This window comes from Lycorma delicatula, chromosome 1 (genome assembly GCF_047948215.1).
Source record: "Lycorma delicatula isolate Av1 chromosome 1, ASM4794821v1, whole genome shotgun sequence".
Lineage (NCBI taxonomy): Eukaryota > Metazoa > Arthropoda > Insecta > Hemiptera > Fulgoridae > Lycorma > Lycorma delicatula.
Window position 1 is genome coordinate 13,463,050 of NC_134455.1, and position 26,012 is coordinate 13,489,061.

General features: G+C 28.6%; 1 protein-coding gene across 4 annotated transcripts in view; it reads left to right on the forward strand.

Annotated features, from left to right (window-relative positions):
• LOC142327879 (facilitated trehalose transporter Tret1-like) overlaps positions 1 to 26,012 on the forward strand; it is a 318,438-nt gene that overhangs the window by 125,778 nt on the left and 166,648 nt on the right. Inside the window, exon 1 of one of the 4 annotated variants that reach the window (XM_075371273.1) lies at positions 5,126 to 5,267. The exons of the other annotated variants lie outside the window; for them this stretch is intronic. Within the exon in view, the coding sequence (XP_075227388.1) occupies positions 5,199 to 5,267 (69 nt within the window). The 5' untranslated portion in view covers positions 5,126 to 5,198. Of the gene's footprint in view, positions 1 to 5,125; positions 5,268 to 26,012 lie in introns of those variants that run through there. 4 annotated transcript variants of the gene reach the window in all.

A 26,012-nucleotide genomic window follows, 5' to 3' on the forward strand; every position in this document is an offset into this window, starting at 1 on the left:
TCGTTGCCACCTCATAGTGAATAGACTTCTCTTCTTTTCCCTGTTTAGCCTCCGGTAACTACCGTTTTTAGATAATACTTCAGAGGATGAATGAGGATGATATGTATGAGTGTAAATGAAGTGTGGTCTTACATTCTCAGTTCGACCAATCCTGAGATGTGTGGTTAATTGAAACCCAACCACCAAAGAACACCGGTATCCACGATCTAGCATTCAAATCCATGTAAAAATAACTGGCTTTACTAGGACTTGAACGCTGGAACTCTCGGCTTCCAAATCAGCTGATTTGGGAAGACACGTTCACCACTAGACCAACCCGGTGGGTTAATAGTGAATAAACTAGGAACCACTAACATACCTTATAGTAAAGATCTCCGTAGAATGGTTTTGGAACCCTTCCCTGAACTTGCCGACAAAACTGTCCAGAATACCAAAAGTCTACTGGAATACAGCAATCCAAGATGTAGAAAGAAATTAAAAAATGAGTTCCAGACCTAAGTAAAGAAAGTCCTGAACACTCAGCTCCATGCCCTCAATAAGATTAAAGCGCTGTATACTTACGGTATGCCTGTATATTATACAATCTGAGAATTTTAGCGTGGACTGAATCTGAACTAGATGCGTTGAATCAGAGGTTAGAACCATTTGTACACAATTCAGGGTACACCATTCTAGGAGCTCCGTTGAGAGATTATACCTTTCGCGGAAAATGGGAGGCCGCGGGAACTTGGATATTAAGCTTGGGCTATAATCTTTCCGCTTGCATACTGGCAAGCTGAGAGATTTCTTTTACATCAGAGAAGAGGATAGTCGCCCTCATCAAGCTATTATGAGAGCAGATATAACTTTGACACATCTAAACCTGAAAAAAAAACGCAGTACGATCCACGTATAAAAATAGTTCCCGAGAATACCAGAATTGAAGCCTGGAAAACTAAAGAGCTATATGGATGGTTCCCAACTATGTTGAAGAACGGAGACGTAGACCAAAGGTCAAGTTATATATGGCTGAATAGAGGCGGTATTTTTTCGGTGACGGAGGGATTCATGTTGGCGATTCAAGACCACGTAGTTTCCATAAGGAACTATAGGAAACACAACTTGAAATATGATGAAGTGGCTATAGACAAATGCCGGACGTGCGGGCAGTTCGTGGAAAATGTAGACCACATATTAAGTGTATGTTCCGTACTAGCCCCAAAGGAACATACAAGAAGGCACGACTACATCACAGGAGTGATTCATCAACACTATTTGTACAATAACGGGATAATAAATATAATGAAGCCATACTATGCATATAAGGCGGAACCTATAATTGGAACCGAAAAGATCAAATTTTACTGGAATAGAATACAAAGAAACGATAGGACCATTACTCATAATATGCCAGGTATTGTATACATGAATAAGAAGAAGAATCAAGCTCCTTGTGGATGTAACTGTACCACTGGTAAACAATCTCACAAAACAAGAAAACGAGAAGATAGAAAGATATTTGCCGCTCGCAGACGATATAAAAGATGTGTAGCATCAGAATGAAGTTAAGACAATACCAATAGTGATAGGTGCCATGGGGGAAATCCCTATAAATCTCACGAACTGTTTTATGAAACTGAATACCAATTATAATGTGATAACTTTCCTCCAGAAGATTTTACAAATAACAAATATTATTAGAAATTTAGCAAATATTTATTATGAATCTTTTATTAGTATCATGATTACCAGCTCAAATATTAAGTTTAAAAGTAGCTGTTCTAAATTATACTCGTGAAAAATCTGAAGCCATCAGAATTATGTAGTGGAACTCGATTGAAAGTTAATCTCTAAAAAAACATACCATCGAAGTGACTATTTTAACAGGCTGCGGCAAAGGAGAAACTGTACTTATCTCTAGAATTCCAATCTTGTTTAATAACTTGCGGTTTCAATTTAAAAGACTACAGTTTCCAGTTAATTTATGTTTTGTAGAGGCTATCAGTAAGTTACAATGTCAAAGTTTACGTAGGCAGGTGTATATTTACGAGTTGCTTGGTTTTCTCATGATCAGTTGTACGTGGCACGTTCTAAAATAAGCAAGAGCAGCGAGCTCTTTAGTTGCTGTGATAACGGAAGAACCAGAAATATAGTTTATAACGAGGCGCTGATGTAAACATGTATATAAAAATACTATTGTCATAATTCTACGGAAATAAAGATTTCAACTATCTCTCCGTTTAAATGGATCGTGTTACTGCACATTTATAAATATCTAAAAATTATCAAATTTTGATTTTGCATAACGAGGACACACGAATGATGTATTTGTATGTATATATATATATATATAGAGTCTTCATACTTTGGATATTCATAAATCACAATAAGAAATATTTTACTCATGCTATTACCGATTTATAAACTGGAAAATTGTTACAACAATCATGGTTTGGGTACGAAGCCGAGGGTACCAGCTAATAAAATAGTAAAACATAAATATATATGAGGATAAGAAATAAATATATAAATATGTATGTACTGTATACAGTGTTTCTTTCTTACCGATATCCCCCACACACACAGTATTTAGGAAAGAAAGAAAGAATGTGTGTGTGTGTGTGTGTGTGTGTGTGTTTTATTACTTTTTGTTAATTTATACTTTTTCTTATTTATCTCTTTTTGCTTATAAATAAATAGATACATTATTATTTAATATGATTTATCTTATTAATATAAATAAATATATATATATATATATATATATATATAAAAGCGTTTTCCCGTCGCTGCTTCACCCGCAATATTTTTTAATAGCAAATTATTTATTTATAAATAAGTATCACTAAAGAATATTGATTTTAGATTTAACTTAAATCCTGATAAAACGGTAAATACAAATTTTTATTAAAAATACAGAAGGAATATACGTTAAACAACTAAATACATGAAGATATAAATTATTTTCTATCTCCATGTATTTAGTTCTTTATATCTTTATAGATATAAAGTAATTTTTTAATTACTTTTATTTTTTGTTTTTTAGTCAAGTAACCGGAGGCAGGTGCAGCCAGTTGCGTCGCATGTACAGTATCAGTGGCTTTTTTTTTTACTTTCTTTTCCTGTTTAGCCTCCGGTAACTACCGTTTAGATAATACTTCAGAGGATGAATAAGGATGATATGTATGAGTGTGAATGAAGTGTACATTCTCAGTTCGACCATACCTGAGATGTGTGGTTAATTGAAACCCAACCACCAAAGAACACCGGTATCTACGATCTAGTATTCAAGTTCGATCTAGTATCAGTGGCTTCTTTCTTTTTCCTGTTTAGCCTCCAGTAACTACCGTTTAGATAATACTTCAGAGGATGATGAGGATGATATGTATGAGTGTAAATGAAGTGTAGTCTTGTACATTCTCAGTTTGACCATTCCTGAGATGTGTGGTTAATTGAAACCCGACCACCAAAGAACACCGGTATCCACGATCTATCATTCAAATCCATGTAAAAATAGCTGGTTTTACTAGGACTTGAACGTTGGAACTCTCGGCTTCACAAATCAGCTGATTTGGGAAGACGCGTTCACCACTAGACCAACCAGGTGGGTCTAGTATCAATGGCTATGTTGGTTGAACCTCACGCCGTACACTGTGGCAATATTTAAAAAATCGAAATTCAAAAACTTGAAAATGAATTTTAGATATTTATCTGAAGAGTTTTTGAAAGTCCCAATCTAACAAATATCTCGTTTAGTAAAGTCGGAAGTGAGGAAAATTTGCAATCATTGTTCAGAAGCTTTTACCTTTCTTCACCCCTTTAAACTTGAAATTTCAAAAATCTTTTCTTAGTGTGCACTTACACCGTAAGAAGAGCATGTATACAAATTTTCATCAATATTTATCTTCAGTGGTTTTTGTTGGGCGTTTTATATATAAATATTATAAGAAAGAATTTAATGGTTTTAGGTTGTATAATAAGTAGAGAAATGTTTTGTTTACGTTTCTGATAGATAATAATTAATGTCATTTAAAAGGTATTTCAATAATTAAATAATTACAATTTTTAAACGAATTTAAAAAACAATTTTTTATTATAGAATCCGTTTCTTCTCTCCTTTTAACTTGTTTTCTTTCTTTGTAAAGTAATACTTAATTAATAATATTGTTGCAATTGATCGAGTTAAGATGATATTAAATTATAAAAAATACCTTTTACTCATTGGCGCCAAATTTTGATTGTCTTTTTTTCTAATTTCATAATAATATGCTTCCTTCCGTAAATTTAAAATTCGAGTAAGAGGTGTTCACAGTGAGAAAAGTTGTCATAAAGTCTATAATTATTGTACTTATATATATTTTAAGTGACTGATGGAAATGGATGTTATGAAAACAGAGCTACCGGAAACATACAAAATAAAGAAAACATCTTACTCTAAAAAAAAAATAACTATAATTTTATTCAGTATGCAAGCGTTTTTCAGTTCGCTTATTGTTTCCAAAATAATTAACCATCAAAATTTGTACTATTTATAGTATTTTTTTACCTATTTATAATATTTTTTCGTGAGTTTTTTACAGTGTTACTACATTTTTTATAACTAATGTGCCTGTAATAAGAAATTTTCTTTGTAGTAATGCATATTTGTACATCGAACTGTATTTCTTAATATTTTATTAGAAAATCGATTGGTTCAAAATATTTTAAGTGCAATTCTTTATTTTACTAATTTTCTTCGGAATCAAGAACCGATTTCAGTTACTTAATGTACGATGAATTTTTTTTTTAGTGTATGAAAAATGCCAAACCTGACCGCTATTCGAACTTAAAACTTTCCGAATAAAAGGTAGAGATGCTTTATCTCTATATATTTTACAATTAAAACAGTTATAGAACACATATTGATAAAGTAACAGTGGCTTTGATAGCAGTCAAAGAAAGGTCAAACAGGTGATAATGAAAATAAATCGATTTGTTTGTGCGAGTGTATAATATAGGAATCGTAATACGTTAGGTTAAATTGTCTGTTTTGCCGAACTTGAGTTATGAAGGGTGAGTGAATGTTTGTCAGTATGTTGTATTTATGAGGTGGGGGTACCTTGATCTATCCCCCCTTCTACCGGCGTTTGTGGCGTGGGCCGGTAGCGGGCACACAACAGTAGTCTATCTGTGCGACGCGCAATGTAGTGGTGCAGTTTGATATCGAAAGTAATACGTTCATGTTTGACATGCGGGACTCAACTTTGAAAAGATTCTGGAAGACATGGGAATGGGGTATTGGTCGTACTGTAAGTACATATTCAATTATATCATTTTTTTTAAAGTGCTTTCTATAAATTAATAATCTATTACAACTGTAAGAACTCTAAAATCGTAGAAATAAAACAAAATACGGAAAAGATGAAATTTTAAAACTTAGTTTTACGTCCTATTAAAAAAAATAATTTAAAATAAGTCCAGATAAATTAATTAGTAAAATTATGGAGTTAGAACCGATCCCAATGACTGTAAGTTCAAGAACAACGGTAGTCTATAGATATGCAAATTTTATATGCATCGGATGAACCCTTATAACTCTAATAATATTAACATAAATGGTCCGTCGAGAAAATAGTTTACTGATAATTCTTAATGTAATAAATTATCCATCCAGTATCTTTTGCAGTGAATAACAACTGTATCATTAACCTTTAACGAATGTGTAATCGTAGATTTCATGAATTTCTTCTTATCATTTATTAGATTTACATTAACTAATATAAGCATGAGGTGAATTAAAAATTAATTTAAAAAAAAAAATTATTTTGAATGTCATTTTACAAATAATTTATAATACGTAACACCTTAAAATTTCTGATAACTTAAATTTTTAGCCGAGAAATGCCTAAAGGATTTGGCAAAAATTACTACAAAAATTTAAAAGATTAAACTTGTTTATATACCCTTGTACCTAATACATAGATGAAAATTCCGTAATTTATTAATGAAAAATCAATTTTTTTAAAAAAATATTATCATTCAACATTTAATACTATTGTTTACTTTATAATCTGCGTACTACTTTTTATTTTGGGTTTTATATTTCTAATCTCGAACAGTTTGTTTATATTTTAAACATTTATCATTTTATATTTTTTTTATTTTATACTAAATCGATGTTTTCTGACACTGCTCTCATCAAGGTTTTACAATGGTTTTCCTTGATCTGTCCTGGAAAATACCGGAGAAATTCTTTTTTGTATTCCTTGGAGTAGCATACCTACTTATTCATTACACATTCTATATAATGTTTTATTATATAAAATAAAAAGTTTGTTTATTCCTCAATGTATCCTTTGATACTTCTCTATCCTTTTGTATCCTTCTTCTGTGATAAAATTTTAATTAACTATATTCATTATGTTAAAAATCTTTTAATTTATTGTATAATCTTCAAATTTATTATTTATTTTTTTTAATTTTATGATATTTCTTAGAAATAAATTTAATTATTAAGTATTATATTTATTAATGTTATATAGTACAGTATATTCAAGATTCGTAAATAAGATGAATCTTTTGATATCTACGAATTTTTAATAAAAATCATGTAACCTTTCTTTAGTTTCATGGTTACAAACAAATATACTAGCCAAACATTATTTTTTCTTCAATAGTTTATTTATTTATTTTTTTAAATTTATTTAACAAAATAAAATAATTATAAAAAAAAAAATAAATTTACTATTGAACTGTATTAACTTTAGATTGAGTAGAGGGAAGAAGTTTTACCACATAATAAACATATTTATTTTCGTTGTATAAACTATAATAAAAAATTAATTTAAAAATACTTTATTTACCAAAATTAAGAAACATTTTTACGTAATCTCTTTTTTTATAGTTTTAATATATTTTTAACTCCAAATTTACAATATGAATACTACTGAGACGATTTTGACAGACACTATATACTTGTTCAGAAAGAATTTTTCAATTAAAAACCTGTACTGACACCCTTCATGGAAACTTCACCTATTCTATTCCTTTATTTCCATATGTATTTTGTGTGAACTTTTAGTACTGGTCATTCATTAGCTATTTTATTAATTAGAATAATAATGGTATTTATTTTTTTTTTTTTGTATAATAACTTCATATTCTCCTTAAGTAGTATCAGACTTATTTAAAAACCAGTATTATTATTATTATTATTATTATTATTATTAATTACGGATTTGAATACTATATCGTGGATACCGGTTTTCTTTGATGAATGGAAAATTAACCACACACCTTAGGAGTGGTCAACCTGAGATTGTACAAGACTACACATTATTTACATTCATACATATCATCCTCATTCATCTCCTAAAGTAATACCTTACGATAGTTCCGGAGGCTATACAGAAATAAAGAGAGTATTATTAACATGAAAACAGATTACTTAATCTTTTAGATAGAAGCTACAGTAATTAATTTCGATTGATTTTGATTTATTTAATTAATTTTTCTCGAAAATAAGAAAAATATTTAATGTTAAGTGAGACTTTCTTTTTCTAAAAGATATTATACAATTAAATATATAAATCATATATTTAAGTTTAATTTACGCAATAATGAAAATTTTAATAATTCAATTTTTGGATTGATTACAATTTTTATTTTTATGAAATATTTTTTTGTGATACGGATTATAATGATAGTTTTATTGAAATAACGTTTTAGTCTGAAAGCGTTGAAAAAAAAGGAAAATTAAACAATAATAATAAAAGATAAATAAGTATAACTTAACGATATTAAACAAGAATTATTAAAACTAAATTTAATCCCTTATTTTTTATTAAGACTTTATCTACACAATAATTAACATCTTTGAAACAAGTTATTAATTAATAAGGAGTAATACGTTTTAAATAACTAAATAGAATAATTAATATGAGTTTAGTTTTATTAAATTTATCTTAAAATATTGCAATTTATTTATTTCATATAGTTTTGTCATGGGAAGGAGTAGATTATAAATGTTAATTTCTCTCAGTACTTATTACAAATAGCGAAATTAGTACCAAATATGCATAAGAACTGAAGGATCAAAAATATTAATAAAAATTACATCAGAATAATTTAATTCGTATATATGAAAAAATACAAAGTGTGTGTGTGCGCGCGCGCGCGTGTTTTCAGGTGTACTTTATCTTTTATGGAAAAATTATATGGACTAACAATGTTCGGCCTTTTATCCGAAGGTTCCGGGTTCAAATCCCGGTCAGACATGGCATTTTTCATAGCCTACAAAACTCCATTTCCATATCTCATGCATAAGCTTCCAGTATATATGCCGATATCATCAAGCAAAAAAAAAGTAATAAAATAATAATTAATATGTTACTGATATAATATTAGTTCCACCACGGTAACGCTAAACTACTTTACTAGGAAGGTGGGTTTGAAATAAGATGATAGGTTAAAAAAAAATCGAACCGTTGCAATATATTGATTGAATCCAGGACCAGCTAATCCAAAATGCTGTTCGATTGTAATAGTCGTAATAATGATATTCGATTTCCATGCAATACTCTGTCACAGAGAATTTTAAGAAACGTCAAATAATTATGGAAAATATTTAATAAAGAAATAAGTCCAGGCATAATTTTCTCTATAACAAATAATTTTATTTTTGCAAATGTCACCAAATTCAAAGTTCTCTAACATTCACATTAACTTTCTTACATATCACTAATATGCCATAACCAAAATATTTCGAGGATCTGACATAATAACCTAGTCCAAGGAATAGAACTGCCGATCTCAAAAAATAACAAGCATCCACTTGCAGGATTATTAGGGAAGGTGAAAAGTAAACAGCTTTCCCACTGTTTTGAGTCAGTTGTTAATATATAGTTGCATATCAACATGCTAAACCCACCAAAATGGTGGGGGTTTTGTTCCTAAAGCTCCTTTATAGCGATTTCATTATACAATGAACATTTTCTTCAGAGAAAGATACTTTGATACATCCTCTTGTATCTTATGTGACATTGCATACGTCACAACCACAAGTAAGATCAGGACAAATTTTGTAAAGCAGCAAATTAGTTCCTTTCTGCTGTGAATTAATGCTTAATTTATAATACCACTAGAAAAAATTACTTTTTTTATTTAATTTTTATATAAGTATGTGTAAGAGTGAATAAATATACTGATATAAAATTTCTAAATATTGTATATTTAAAAATAGTTCTTCATTTTGGACGGGTTGTTTTAAAATATCGACCAATAAAAGTAACGGAGCTGGGAAATCATAAATTAAAAATAAAAAAATTAAAAAAAAATGTATATATATATATATATATATATATATATATATGACAGCTAGTTGTTTTGAGTCAATTGTTAATATAAAATTGTTGAATAACGCAAGTGATTAACGTTAAATCTTTCCTTGAGTTCGAAGCTCGGCCGAACAGTTATATTTTATCATATGCAACTGGATAATATCGCCGGCCACCGTTCTGTTACTGAATTCTAATTAATATCACCCTATCCTGGAGATCTATTCATGTAAGAAATTATAGGGACACTCATTACATGAACGAGAGACGCAACTACCTACTGGAATCAAAGCAAGAAAGCTGCAGTAGATATCTGGAGGCTTTCAAAAATTTATGCAACTTAATCAATAGATCAAATAGAATTATAGTATCTATCAGCATTTATGGTTTTAGAATTTTTAATTTTTTCTGTCGCTTATAGAAATAGAGAAGAATAACGATTTTGTTTCTCTCTGACCCTTATTGACGTCATAATAGATCAATAACTTTGTTAACGTTTTTTGTTCACTAGGAACACAGAACCTTTTATAAATTTGTTTATATTTCTTAAAGGACATTTGATTTATGAAAATCACACACTAGGTTAAATTGTTAACTCAGAAAATCGCTTCTATCTCCCTAGTGATAACCACACAGTATTTAAGCCTAGTAGTCGATATAAAACCCACTACAGACCCACACTACAAGAAGTCAGGCTTTCAGTTAAAAAATACACATATGAGTTGTAATCTGAGAGCTTTAATTTTATACACCATTCTCAACATAACTTTCTATCTTGTTCTACGGTAAATAAGAAAGGACTGACATATAAAAAGTTGGATTCCTATTTCCGTATTACTAGTGTACTTTAGGCTTCAATTAAAAGAATACCTGGCGGAGTAGTAGCGTCTAAGTCTTTCATCCGGAGGTCCCGGGTTTGAATCCTGGTCAGGCATGATATTCTTTATACGGTACGAAATTCCATTAATGTATCCCACGCACGAGCTTCAAGCTTATGTGGCGACATCATCAAGCCCAAAAAAAAAACTATTGAAGAACGAAATTTAAGGGATACGCGACATATATATATATATCTAATCTCAGAGAGGCGTTGATCAGAAGTCTAACAAAATACTGAGTCTCAAAATTCTCTCAGAAATAAAAAACTAAAATTAATAACTGGAAGAACAAGTAGTTTTATAGGTTGATGCTTGAATTTGTCAAAAAAATTAAAACTTCTACCGGTATTGGATCAAGCATACTACGTGCATTTTGTTTGACAATGTATCGTAGCATAAGTCCAAATGCCAAAGAAAGAAGATATACTAGAAAATTGTTTGCCCAAAACTGAATATAATTATCAGGACTGATATTCACTGTAACAAGTTTTTTTTTTCGCTGAATGAAAGCAGTAATAAATTAAATAAAAAATTCAGTTAAAAGCATAAATACGAGCTTATGCTTTGTTTAAATTAATTTCTGCAATTTAAATATTAAAATTAATAAGATAAGGATAACATTTTAAAATTATACAAAAAATGACAGGAAATATAAAATATTAAAACATTAAAAATAAATTAAGAAGAGAAAATCCTTTGATTAACAATTATAATGAATTTAGAAATTTTCGCCTTGAATATTCAGGTAACAGCATCTAAAATACATCTTATTTAAATTAGTACCAGTAAAATTTATTTTAGAAAATTGTAGATAAAAGAGAATAAATTTAAAAAACAAATATTTATAGACTTTATCAATAACCATCTTCACTGATTTAAGTTTTATGTAATAGATAATTTTACGAATAAAGTTAATAATTTTTAAATTATCAACGAATTGCATACCTTTCCCGACGCCAACACAAATAAAGATTAAATTAATAGGCATCGTATTCAAAGTATGTTATAATAACATTAAAAAAAACACCAAATTTCGCGTATAATGTTTCATAATATTGAGTTTAAAGTAAAATAAATCAATAAAAACAACTGAAAAAAGGTTCAAAATATATTATTCGTTTTATGGGTGGGGTTAGTTTATTGAACATCTATGAATGTCTTTACTAGTACCAAAAATGCGTCAGAGTAAGCTTTGTAGTAAACTTTACTCATTTCATGATATGACTCTCACCCCCTAAAGATACATAGAAACATTGCCTCATATAGAGAAACATTGTGCCAAATTTCAGACTTTTTGAATATTCTGAGGCTGATATAAGAAGCAGTTTAGGGGATAACGCATATACATTCATGCATACACATGTGCATGTACTGAATTATTTTTCAAACATTTCTATAAATATTCTCGTCTAGATCCCTGAGGTCCAGTCTCGTAGACAATTTTTTTACTGAAACATTACTCTTCATCTGTTATATATAACAGTAAGGGAACTAAAAACTAACACAAAACATTTATAAAATTTATATAATATAGAATTAATCTATAAAATATTAAAATAGCTGATGAAATTGCTGACACACTTAAATGAAAATTCAAGTGTAGAATAAGTATTTAAATTCGGAATTTGGAACTCATAAAATATAGATTAATGAGTCCCAGATTTTAAATTAATTTAAGATTTTATATTAATGAATGAATATTTATTTGTGCCAGTTGTAATTTACAAAACATTTTATAATAAACTCTTTTATGAAGAATTATAACAACAGTTTTCATGAGCTACCACTATGAGAAGAAAATTGGATTATTTTTATGGTGGAAAGGAAATTAAGTTTTTTTGACAACAAGATTTTTGAACGAAATTTTCGGTTCGTGAAAATGAAACAAAACACAGAGTATTAGTTTCTTAATACATATTATTTTCATATAAGAATGAATACCAATTTTTTAATACATATTATCAAATTCATATTTATCACATCAAACCTGTAAAAAGATTATCTGCTTCATTTATTATAATAAATTGATAATATGAAGTATATATTATTAATTTATTTATTTTCAAAGATATTGCATACTATAATTTTCCAACACACATCATTTTTCAATAGCCTTTATGCATAGAAAGGTTTTTACAAACTTTTAGATTCTCCGTTGTTTAACTAGCTTTATATTTTTTTTTTTATAATCATTACTGAGCCACCTATTACCGTAAGCCAATCATTCGTTTTCTGTGTGACCCAGTATATTACAGTTTCCATTAATGTCAAATTTAATTTTAAGTTGATGCAGTACACTTTGATATTAGGGCAAACAAATAAATTAGCTTTCTTAATTTTACTGTTATTCTAAGCCCACGTATTGCTTCCTCTTTACTGACCAATCGACTGGATCCTCCTTATCGGGAACCTCCTCTCAAATGTAAGTTATTACCTAAATTTCAACCCATTAGTTGATTACTGAATAAGATAAGTTAAATGAGATATTAATAAAATCACACCAAAGCTGGCAAAAGTCGTAAAATTAACTGCGGGGAGGAAGCACTACTGTAGAAGATTTTCAAAAAAGGAAAAAGTATTTTTTTTTTAAATTATGGAATTCATCCTGGGGCTTAAGTTTCTTTACTATTAAAATTTTCTTAAAACCAAATTCAATTGTGAAATGTCAGTGCTATTGAACAAGTGAAAATATTATATTAATATTTCTTTTGGATGAGCTATAGCTTAAATCTTTGATCCTAAACAGGATAAGAACACATGCAGATTTTATTGCATCGCTTTCATAATTATTCTTTCATAAGAGTAAATAATATCTGAAAGAATAATGAAAGATATCATTATCCTTTCGTAATTTTAGAGGTTATAAAATGAATCAATTTTATGAAAATTAATAATATATTATTATTGTAGGAAATATCAAGTGATGTAGTTTTCTGGTCTTTTGAATATGTAACAAAAAAAGGATTAAGATCATAGTTTTATCAAACAGGTGTAAAATTATGTTTACGTAATGAAAGTTTTTCTTAAATTGGAATTCATTTTAATTTATAATAAAAAAATTTAGTCATTTTAATCGTACAGGAGGGAAAATTTTGAAGTGGGGATAACTAGTGTTAGTTATTAAATCAACCTACAAAAATAAAGAGAAAATATAATTTTGTCACATTCAGTAATTACTTGGATATTACAAGAAAATTTTGAGCGCAAATGACCAAATAGTTAAAATAATGAGAATGGATATTATTTAGAAAATTTATCGCTCGATTCTGAGATTAAAGATAATAAAATACGAGTAGGATAAAAATACACATTTCTTAAGGTAATTTAGATAAAATCGCTACTAATAGCTCTATAATGTGAAATTCTACGTTTTTGAATTTTTTTATAATTGTACCTAAGTACTCCTCTTCATAATCACGCTAATTATTACCGGTTTAACATGTTAAGAAGTTTAAATGGCTTTGATATATTGGAAAATATGACTTATGTATTATAAAATAAATAAGTTAACATCACACACGTGTAAAAAGTATACAAAATCCAGTTAAATTAACCTATTTAAAAAGCTTGAATGTCTACATTTGCCAACTCATCACCCAGAATACACAAATTCTGTATACTGGTTTAAATTTTCTTAACGTTGCTGCTTAACTTTGACGATCAAAAAGAATGAGATGAACCTGTGGCGTTTACTTATTGGACACATCGAGTACAGCAGACGATATGAGAAATTTATCATTAACCTGATGTCCTCCAAATACAAATGGTGAAGGACAACTCTTCCTTAAGGCAATTATACTGTACACTTGCAAGAACCACTATTTCCTCAGTGTTTTGCAGCTTATTATCATCATACATTTTTAACCTTTCTCTCTACTCCAATACGAGTACTTTCAACTGACGTTTTACTTATCATGTGATCCGTGTATGTCGCGCTTGTTGTAGACCCCTTTTTGACGGCATAATTCCTCATGATCGTTTATAAAATTTCAATTTAATAAAAATTGTTTTAGAAAATTTAATTTTCATTATTTAAACATTATTTTAATTTAAATTATTCCAAGAGAGCTTAGCTGTACAAAAGAGTTAGAATCTCTAGAACTATTCTAACTTTTTTTCTTTAATTATATAATTATGATTATTATTTTGGAGAAAATAGCTTAATTTTTTCCATTAGATTTCCTTAAAAGGATACAATTTTGTTTTTATTACTTCAATTTTTTTTTATTAAACCATGAAAACGAAAATATTTAAGAGCATCCTTATTTCTCTTCCGTATTCTCTTCCGTTAAGAAGGATAATTTCACTTCATCCTTGTTGCGAATATTTCTTCAACAGACTAAAAACAATTATAACTATGGTCAACGTTTTTTTAATTACTTTTTAACCTAAATATAATTTATGCTCCTCTCAAATAAACAAAAATCATTCTAATAATATTGACTAATAACTGCCTAACAACTATTCTTTTTCTCAATGTTTTCCCCCAATTTGGGCATTTTAGACATTCATTTTTCGTTTTTCAAAGATTAACCGTTTCACTAAGAAATGGTTATTTACAAAATAAGATTAAAAAAAAAAACTGTACGTTATTGTGGGAAAGCCAGATAAGAAAATATATTTAAATACCCACCATATCTGAAAACAGATGAAGGCAGAGCCAAATTTTGACTCGGCCTTAAGAACATAAAACAATTTTTTTCCGATTGCAAAATTTTTTTATGATGTATAGAATATTTTTGGTTCTAGGTTACCTCTTTATTTTACTCAAAGCAGTGTAGATAATTGATTTTTGTTAATCCATTAATACTTATCGTTTACTAAACGTTATAAGGAGTAAGCTGGTTGAAATTCCACAACATAATAAAATCAATGGGAAAAAAAACGTTATAAGTAATCTACTTTAATTAAAATAGTAATTTAAATAGACATAATTCACACGAAGTGAATTTATAATATAGACTTTTTAATTACATCATCTGATGTCTTCTCTTTACGTAAAAATCATTTTAAAAAAAAACGAGAACCCGGAAAGAATTAAAATTTATAGACAATTTAAGTAAGCTATCAATAATTCAAATATTTAGCTTGGAATAGAGGAGAATTGATTGAAAAGTACATGGTATAAGTTACCTGCCTCAGGCCAGAAGACCTTTTGATGATGACGATCAAAATATTACATTAATGGGAAGTTAACTTGTCAGCTTTAAGTTTGTTTCAGTTCATTTATTGAAATTCAACTTAAAAAACTTCAAAAAAAAAAGATTTGTTTTTACGTGATCTATTAAGAACATTACAAAATTTGTTGAAAGTAAACCTTCTGTATATATTTTGTTACGTAATAGTAGTATTTGTAGTATTTAAAGGTGCATATCGGGGTATCTAATTAAATTGTATAGTGGATATAATAGTACTATATACTATTTAATTAATTAACTAATTTTAATTTAATTTAATTACTATATTAATTTCTATTAATTATTATTAATTTACTATTTACAAGTTACGATCGTTAACACAGAGAAAAATTAATGTCCCATAGTAATTCCTCCACTTAATGAAAATTAATTACACTAGAAAAATTCGTTTAACACTTGTAAAGTACTTATCAGTTGTAATGAATAATAAAATCAGTATATTCGGTATAATTGAACTGATTACCATGTAATATGTTACACACAATACGTTTACTGTAAATATAATAGTAGTTTACACATTCGGGATCCTTCTTGATTAACATACGAGTGGTTGGAACATTAAATGCATTCTTTTAAGCTATTTGTTATTAACAAGTCATTGAGAACTCCCTGCAGTCTTCCCCTACAATCGCTAAACTAAAGGCGTCAAAAGAATTCATGTTATGAATCTGCAAGTCCCCCAGATATGATGGCGAGTTTCAAAATCTTATACTATTTCAGGTACCTATTTGAAACTGATTTTATATTTTAATTTACCGTCTAGCGCTATATCAGATCTATAGCTTTAGAAGGAAAATTACTAAAATCGGTCCAATTTGGGCATATGCGATTTTCACCGGACTTTGACTTTTTAACACTTAAGGAACCCAAAAAATCGGATGGAAATGTTCCTGATGTTCGTATGTACGTGTTTGAGTTCATTCTTACAGTCCTTATGTCTCCAGAACTACTGGAACGATTTTTACCAAACTTTGTCAGATTATTTCTTAATATGGGACAATGGTGCCATTTAATTTTCAACTTAAAATATCAAGGAGTGAGGCTATACAGGAAGGGCACCCTCAGTATCTCGATATTTCGCCTAATTTTTCTTAGGCACATTAGTTAACAATTAAAAAATAATTCAAAAAAAGATTTTTGCAAAATCACACTCCCACCCCAAAAAATGCTTTAAATAAACTAGTGGCTAAGTAGGTATACTGCATCAATACTACCTCCTCTCATCACAAGGAGCGCTAATGTAGAACTGACATACAGCTTTTATAGTCGTCTGCTATGTTACTGTCTGCTATGACGTCACTGGTGAGCGGCAGAATTAAATAAATGAATATAAAGTGTAAAAATGTTTTTAAAGTGGACACTAGTTCTCCCACACCCGCGGAAATACAGTATTCGCGCGCACTTCAATTAGAATCGAATTAAATAAATAAAAAATATTATAAAATTAAATAAAATGATAAATTTTAAATTAAGTTGTGATCATATGTGTGTTTAAGCCATGCATCAGAAAAAAGCCGCCTAACGGGAAAGTTCTACAACTGTGTTACCTTTTTTCTATATTTAAATGGTTTTCCAACTATTCATAAAATAAATACATACATTTATTTAATATTTCGTTCAGATACCCAAAATATTATTATTTGAGATATTTTAATTTTTTTTTTTAATGAAAATCCATCATTTTTTTATTAAATTCAAATGTACCGTAATACACTAAAAAAAATTGTTCTAATTTTTATTATTCCAAATCATACTAGAAATGTTTATTTATTTACTTTTATTTTTTTGACAAAGATAAGGAAATATTAATTTTCTTGGAGTGATATCGTAATTACTTGACTTAACTCTAAGTAAACTACGAGAAAACTTAGCGATAACATTGCTAGCTTTTTATATTAATTATAATAACAAAAGTAAATAACAGGATATAATTTCTAAGAAATTTTTTATAAAAAAAAAAATATATATATATGTGCAAGCCTAAAGTAAGTACAAGTTTAATATGAGTTTCAGATCTTACCTTTATAATTATGAACCGAGTTAATCTAATTATTTGTAAGAAGAAATTACGTTCGTTTCAATAATTTGTATTAGCATTAATTAGAAATGCATTATAATATTATGTAATAAATCTTACTCGTAATACAATGATTAAATAATAATTTTGAGATGCAGAAATTGATTATGTAACATATAGTTTATAATGTTGTATTATTAATGATTAATTACATAATAAAAACATTGAACTCACACTTGTTTGTGTGTGTTACTTCGATTCCATATACAGAATATAGAGAGTGATAGACTGATTTAAATTGAGACTGCATGATTTGTGCATATATCATATACCTGTAGGCCTAAATATTTTTATATCAATTTTTTATTAGAATATTATTTCATATAAATTAGTGCTACTGCCTTCTTACCTTTGGACGCATTTAAAAACTTATTACAATATTGTATTTTTTTATAACTGAATTATTTTAGTATATTTGGGCTTCTCTATAGAAATGGTTTCCAAGCATTTTTGCTTAAAATAATGATTAAATTTTTTTGCAACTTAAATAAAACCGGTTTATGAACTGAAAATTAGAATAAAGGAAATGATTTTTTCACTAGGCTATTTTTATTTAGTGATTTGACAGGGTTACTCCTACCAAGTGTATGCCCTTTTTGATTTGAAACAAAATATGTTTTGTTCTATTTTCGATTAAGCTTAATTTACCCATCTAGCAGTATAATATCAGTATGTATGTTAATAATTTAGATTTGAATATAAAGAATTTTAATCACAGGTTTAATGATTAAAGTTCTAAAAATCTGTAATAATATGATTTACAGTAGTATACATATTTTTAAATTTCCAGTACGAGTATTTTATTCAAAATTATACTTGAAAGAGTATAAATTACCCGCTTTAATTTGAGAGTAAATAGACTAATTAATTAACATACCTTGTTACAAGTCAAATAGCAATCCTTTCGTAAATGTGTTACGCGAGTATATTTTGAGAAAACATTAAATCTTTGGTACAAAAGAGATGTATTTTATATTAATACTTTCCACATCTTTTGAATTTAAATTTTAAATCCTTTTATGTTTTTATAATCCGATTCCAAACGCTGCCATTTAAATGAATTTAATTTTTAAATACACTGAAAAAGTATTTAGAAACTAATGTTATAAACTATGGCTTACTAAAAAATAATAATTACTGTTTATTTTATTTTCTAGATTAATTAGATTGTAATTGTAAAATAATTAAATTTTTCTCACTATTGTTGTATTTATGTAATCACGCTGTCATCTGTGAGCCAATTCATACAAATGGAGCCATTTAATACCTACGTGCGAGGTAAATGTGAGAATTTGAACAGTTTCCTGTTGAGTGTAAAAAAAAAAACGACAACAAAGTGTTACGAAGCATATATTTATTAATAGAAAATTTTGTATACTATTAAAGTGGTATTAAATTATGTGCAAAAAATAAGTAATAGAACGTACAATATCAGTAAACCTTACCACTTGAGAGATAAATACTTTGAAAAATTTTCTGTAAAGACCTAAAAATTAAATGGTATTAAAATAATTTATTTTAATTATTAGAAAAATCATTTTTAGCATCAAGAGTATGGGAAAGGCACTGTGTTGTATTAGCGCTGATTATGTTTGCAATTCAAGATTTACGTTCAGTTCCTTAATAAAGCTTTATTGGTTGTTGCCGACCGATCGTTTTCGTTCTGTAGTTTTTTAAGTGCTTTCTTACTAGCATTTGTAACGAAATGTTTTATTTGCCTTACTGAAACATTTAGAAATGTGGAGATTTGATTTAGAATTTTAATAGATTTGAAATTCGTTACTTAATTTTTATAAATAACCCCTAAGCACCAGGCGCAGATGAAATAAAACCTGTACCAATAGAGCCTCCCAAAGCGCAAAGACCAGCTTCGGTGAAAGCATCTATTTCAGCCGGACCCAGTACTGCAGTAGAGATAGAGTCCGGCTCATCCGCCGCGGAGACATCATCGCACATTAATTTAGATTCTTTAGCAAAGATGCTAACAGCGCCGGCGAAAGTTTCATCAACTGACGTCAGCCGAAGAACGTCACTGGCATCCGAAATAGAGGAAGACGATGCCATGTCTGAGGCCTCAGATACGATGTCATCAGAGGTTGAGGCCGTCAGAAGAATGGAGAAACGTAAAAAAGGATGGCCGAAAGGAAAGCCTAGAAAGTAATTTTATTGGATCAGAAGTTATAAGAAAAGTAAAATTTTGATCATTTTTTGACACATTAAAATGTGAAATTTTGAACCCTTTTTTTTATTTTTTTTTTTTGAAGTGCGATGGGGCTAATGACCAAAGTAGTCGATGCCCCTAAAAACCTCAAAAAAAAAAAAAAAATAAAAAAAATAACCCCTACGTAATAGTGTTTTTAGAGTGTATAAAGGTAATAAATAGTAGGTGACCTGATATGAGTTACAAGTTGCTCCTGAAAATAGTGTTGTGATATAGGTAACAAGTATTTCGTAACATGCTTACTAAGGAAAGGGTGGAGTGAGGTGGTTTCCCACATTGATTTTTGTTTTTTTTTTTATTGAGTCACATGTACGGTTGCATACCGCCAAGCCAACCACACTCAAATTCAGGTGACATTCGGCCCTAAAAGTAATTCATATTTATTCTGTTCACCAAAGATATATAATGAACATCATTCTCCAAGAAAGTAAATCTGCTAGGGTCAATTGTACTTCAAATATTTTACGTACGTTTTAGCAATAAAAAAAACTGAAATATATAGTGCAACCAACATGTAAATTTACCCTTTCTATTAGGAAAAAATGTATCGGGTAACTCAACAAAGTAACCGAATTATTATTATATGAATAATAGGTGAAATAATAAAAGAACTTAATCCCCAATTTCCCATATTTTAGTTTGTTTAGAAAATTGGAGTATTAGAATGATATGTTCTGTAAGTTCAGTTATTAATTATATCTTTTGGGAGGTTGAATTTTTTTTCTAATTTTCTTACTGGTAGGGCTTAAAAGGAAAGGTCCTCGAATCACGGATTCGGAAGATTTACGATGATTTGGTTAGTCACTTTCACTTTTGTCAATGTATGGTAAATCATATAATAGTCACACAAATAAGCCCATAATTACTAATCTCAATCTTATAATAAAATTAGACTAATAAAATTTTATTACATTTTTTTAAAAGAAAATATGATATTTTACTTAAGATCTACATTTTTCTTTGTTAAAACTTGGTGACATTAAGTCCTATTTGCCGTTAAAGTGTGAAAAGGTTATTCAGATATGTAGACAGTCAGATAGATATGTTTAGTCGTATATTGTCATTTTAATCGTTTTGATAAGACAAAAACATTTGTTTCATAAAAGAAATTTCGAAGATGTTTTTGTCAAAGTCTCTTCATATTTTATTACTTTTCATACATCTGCACGGCTGCATTCCATTTAACACTATCATAAAATAATGTATACAATTTCACCTCAGAATATTTTTTTAAAAGTCATGCTAATGTAAATCATAAAAAACTGATATTTATTTATTATTTTAATTAAAACGAAAAAGCGAGCTTTATAAAGCATTATTTTCAGTTTTACATAATTTTGAATGACATAATTTTTATTATTAATTAGGAAGATTAGGTGTAAAATTAATTATTCTTTGGCATATAAATTATTTGACATATGTTTCAGTTTTACAGCAATTATTATTTGTGTCTATTAACAAAATACTTTACTCTATTATCTTAATATATTTTACTTAGTGGACAAATTAATTATACAGCTATACAATAAGTGGAAATTTTGAAGTTAATTTTTGCGAAAAATATGATTAATTACTATTAGTACATCTGCTCATTATCTAATTACCCAACTTATCCTTTAGATACTAACAAATCAAGTTCGTTTAAGTTTATGATCCTTTAACATACTTAATATTTGGACATTGGTTACACATTTTATATTTATACTTATAAGAGTAATTTATGATTAGATAAAAGGTTACAGGTTTTCTGAGACTATGCCTATTTCTAAAGTTCTATCCGGCAGATTTTTAATGATTTTTCTATAGTTTAAAACCTGTCGTTGAATATTCGAAGTATGTCTATTAAATAACGAGATTAATGCTGTAAAATATTTTATTTTAAATTTATACATATGTAGTTATTATCCCCTTCAAAATACACCCTTTTTCTATCCCTACAACGCTTCATGCAAATTTTCCATTATTCGAAACAGTGCTGGAAGTCTTCTTCTGTGAGCTCTTTCATGACACGTTCCACTTTTTCTTTTACAGCTTCAACGGTCTGAAATGTTTTTTTTTTATAATAAATATTTAACTTTGGGGAACAAATAAAAGTCACATGGTCGGAAAATCAGGCGAATAATGCAGATGATCTAACACTGGGATGTTATACTTGGCTAGAAACATCTTGACAGACAATGCAGTGTGAGCCGGTGCGTTGTCCTGAAAAGCCCATGACTTGTTTCACAATTCGGATCGTCTTTTTCTTATTTTTTAACGGAGTTGAGAAAAAATCTCAAGGTTGTAATGTTGACTAATAGCTTGACAGGTACAAAATCCCATGAATATCGCAAAAAACAATCATCATCACTTTAAATTTTGGTCATCATCTTCAACGTTTACTCAGCTATCTTGGAAACGCTTCAAATACTCAAAGACCCGCGCACGTGATAAAAATTCATTGTCATATGCATTTTTTAAGAAAATATAAATTTCAGTAGCGGTTTTACCAAGTTTCATATGAAATTTCACGACAATTCTTGCTCTAATAGGTTTAATACCTACAAAAAACCGAAAACTACTGCGAAATTTCTTAACCGTTGACGATATCAAATTTGGATCTTCTTCAATCAATCCCCCAGACAAAACTACACGAATCTTCCGTGCCAAAACTGTTAATCCATTAATTTTGTCTCACACATTCTTAATGTCTTTAATCGGTAATGACCAATATTCTGTTCTTACTTATAAAATTAAATGCCTTTTCTAAAGTTTTTGAATTTGTTTCTTCCCACTTCATTCAATCCTCACCATTTTAACCGGAATTTAATTTTGCTAGAATATGAATTACAGCCAGCCAAGCCAGTGCTAGCTCAAAAGTCAACTTGTACAGACAGTTGTTTGTTTACTTTTGCTACAGAAAGACTTATACAGAATTACTTACAAAAGTACTTTGTATGTACAGAAAACTTTCAACGAATAACTGAGTATGTTCAACTTTTTTATATAAATAATGCATATATATAGATTATAATATAATCAATATATATAGATTAGATATATATATATATATATATATATGTCGGAGAGGCGAGGAGATTTGTCAGGGATTCAACGTTTTGTGTTTCACTCATTTTTATTATTACAAGTGGAGAATATATAAGATTATAATAAAGTTCAATTAATAAAAATGAGTAGATAACTCGTACAATGAAATAATTACAAATGATAATTATCACTTATCAATAACTCAGTAGTACACGAATTATAATATAAGATTAATTCAATTTAGAATTCAAATAATATTAAAACAACCTGCGATAGACCGAGGCTCAGGGAAATAACGAATTCGCGATCACCAGGACGTCTGTTCGATCTCGGTTCCAAAGCAAGACTGCCCTTTCTCAATATTCTCAAATACTATGCCTACTGCATATTTCCTTTTCCTTATTAATTTTATGATACCCCTATCGTCCTGGGATCCCGACTACGTTGACAACCATGTGCCTACCTAGGCCTAAGCCTACCGCAATAAAACAATTTAAACCTTATTTTACAAAACATTACAAGCAATAGTACATTTCTTAAAACTACCAAAAATACAGATATTCTAAAGAACATTCTCATCGCTTTGTCGGAAGATACTCCACTGTACTTTATTCTCCGACATATATTTATATAAATACTTTTTATTATACTTCACCTTTTCCATACTTGAAGAAATATAAAATCATAAAAAAAATTCCTTACAAAGAAGATTTTAATCCAATATCTTGTCACTTTAATAAAAAAAGTAAATAATTGTTCTTAATTTATATTTTAAATAAACATTTTGCGTTTTTATATAAAAACATTTTTATAATTTTATAACATGACCTTATTAGAAATTCATTTCTTATTATATAATAATATAATATGTAAAATAAATGTTTCGAAGAAAACGTCATCTTATATTTAATTTTTTTTTATATTTTTTTTACTACCAATAAATAAACTAAAACTTCATTAAAATGTTATATCCTGTTAGTTATACATATTAAATACTGAAACGTTATTTATTGTTGCTTTTTATAATACGACTAGTTATTTCTAGAGATTTTTTAATTTTATATACATATGCGCGCGCGCGCGCGCGTGTGTGTGTGTGTGTGTGTGTGTTTGCGTGTGCATTTTGCATTTATTTTCTTCATTAAAGATTTATTTTCCATATTTTAATAGTTTTAATATAAAACCTCCTTTCTTCCTTCAAATGTTTACCTTCATTTATATATTTAATTTACATTTAACATCGTAATATATAGCATTCTTTTATTGATAGGGTGCCAAGTAGTGATGAGCATATTGTTTGAATTTTTTTTAAAGGAAACCTTTTATAAAATTCGTACTCTATTGTGAATAACCTAATTATTGAACGCTTTGTTATACATTCCAGAATTGTTAAACGGAATTCATTTTTCGAAAATGTATTTAAAAACTTTAAAAAATGTATTTAGAAACTTAAACTTAATTTTTAAAAGTAAACTTTTTTAAAATTAAAGGTTTTTAAGTTTTTTTTGACACCGGTCACTGTAAGATCACGTAGAATAGTTAACTTCTGGCTAGTTTTTTTTCCCTCCACTACTCCATTTTTTCACTGTTTCTTTCTTTATTTCTTCCAATCACGTTATGTTACCGCATTCTTTCTTCTCCTTTTGGATCCCTTTAAATTTTTTAATTTTATTCCAAGCATTCTTTGTCTTTTAAATCCATCACATTGTTTCGTTGTTTGCTACCTTTAGATTTTTTTAACTTGTAAGAACCATTTAACTTTCGTCTTGTCACCATTCTATTTGTCAAAATGTGTAATAATAATAAATTATTACTTATATATATATATATATATATATATATGTGTGTGTGTGTGTGTGTGTGTGTGTGTAATTTTATCATTGAAATTAAATTTACAAAAACAATTTTTCTTGCTCTAAAGTTTTTTTTGTTTTTTTTTATTATCCTACACTTTATTTCATTTGTTGAAAATTGCTATTTAAGCACTGCGTATAAAATTTATTCTTTTTAATTAAAAAAAAAAAATGTAGTACATTTCTTTTTTAATATTAAAATATAATATTTTCATAATATGTCTGTCTCCACGAAAACATTTGATTCTTTAAAATATCGTTCAATACAATCATCCAATACTTTATGGTAGAGTAAAATGAACAAATAATACAGCAGCTTTATTTATTCACACCCTCACTCGAAGACCGGCGCCCAGTTACAACTCCCTTCCTTTTTTTGGTTGTGGAAAATAAATTCTCTTTTTTCTTAAAAATTGTGTCGGAGGTTAACCGGGATTCAAACTCAGACTTTCAGGATGTATGGCAGAAAACCTACCCATCATTTGTTGAGATTTAGTATAGCATACCAGCTCGGTATGCTGCACAAATTTAAGATTTTCTTATAATTCCGCAAGCATATTCAGACACGTGCGCGAGTCTGAGCCTCGTGTGTGTGTGTTTGTTTGTGCGTGCGTGCGTGCGTGCGTGTGTGTGTGTGTGTGTGTGTGCGCGTATGTTTGTGCGCGTGTTTGTAAGGATTAGTTGTAGTATTACGTATGTGCTAATGTATGGAACGAAATAAAATTTCTATATCGCAAAAAAATTTGTAATTACACATAAAAAGTAGATCTCCGTGAAATCTTCCCAGAATGAGAGGCAGAAATATTGTCAGCATTTCATTTCACTGGTTTTGCTTGCAAAATAATTGTAAGTAAATGGAGCAACTGAACGTCCCCCCTCTCAGCGATGCGGTAACATTTAAAAAAGCTTATTTTGCCTACAGTCATGTTATTCAGGTTAGTCATTTAAATTATGTACATTCAGTCTTGTGTGTGTGTTTCTGTTTTTTTTTTTGTTTTTTTTACTAGTAATGTAATATCACTTAGATTTATATACCAGCCATTTTGAGACTTTTTTAATAGATTAATTAATAAAAAACGAGATTAATTAAATCAGTTGACTGTATAATATTGAACGCAAATTCAGTACCTTAAAATAGATTGACTGTCCCTGCGCTTTCCTTGAGTCATATATATCATAAAATTAGCACTTTTATACTTTTCAGTTACTTGTAGCGTTTATATTTGTTGTGTTTATTCTTCATAAAATTTTAAAATGTATGAATAGAATTTAATCATCAACGTATTAACGATTAATGCAACAAATGACTAAATACATAAATTATTTCTCGTAAATAAATTCTAAAAAAATCTAGATTCTACATTCTTCTAGGTCGTGTTTTATATATTTTATTTTCATTTTTTATTATTGTTTTTTTTGTTCCCGTTAATTCAAAAAGTGAATACAATTATGCAATCAAAAAATA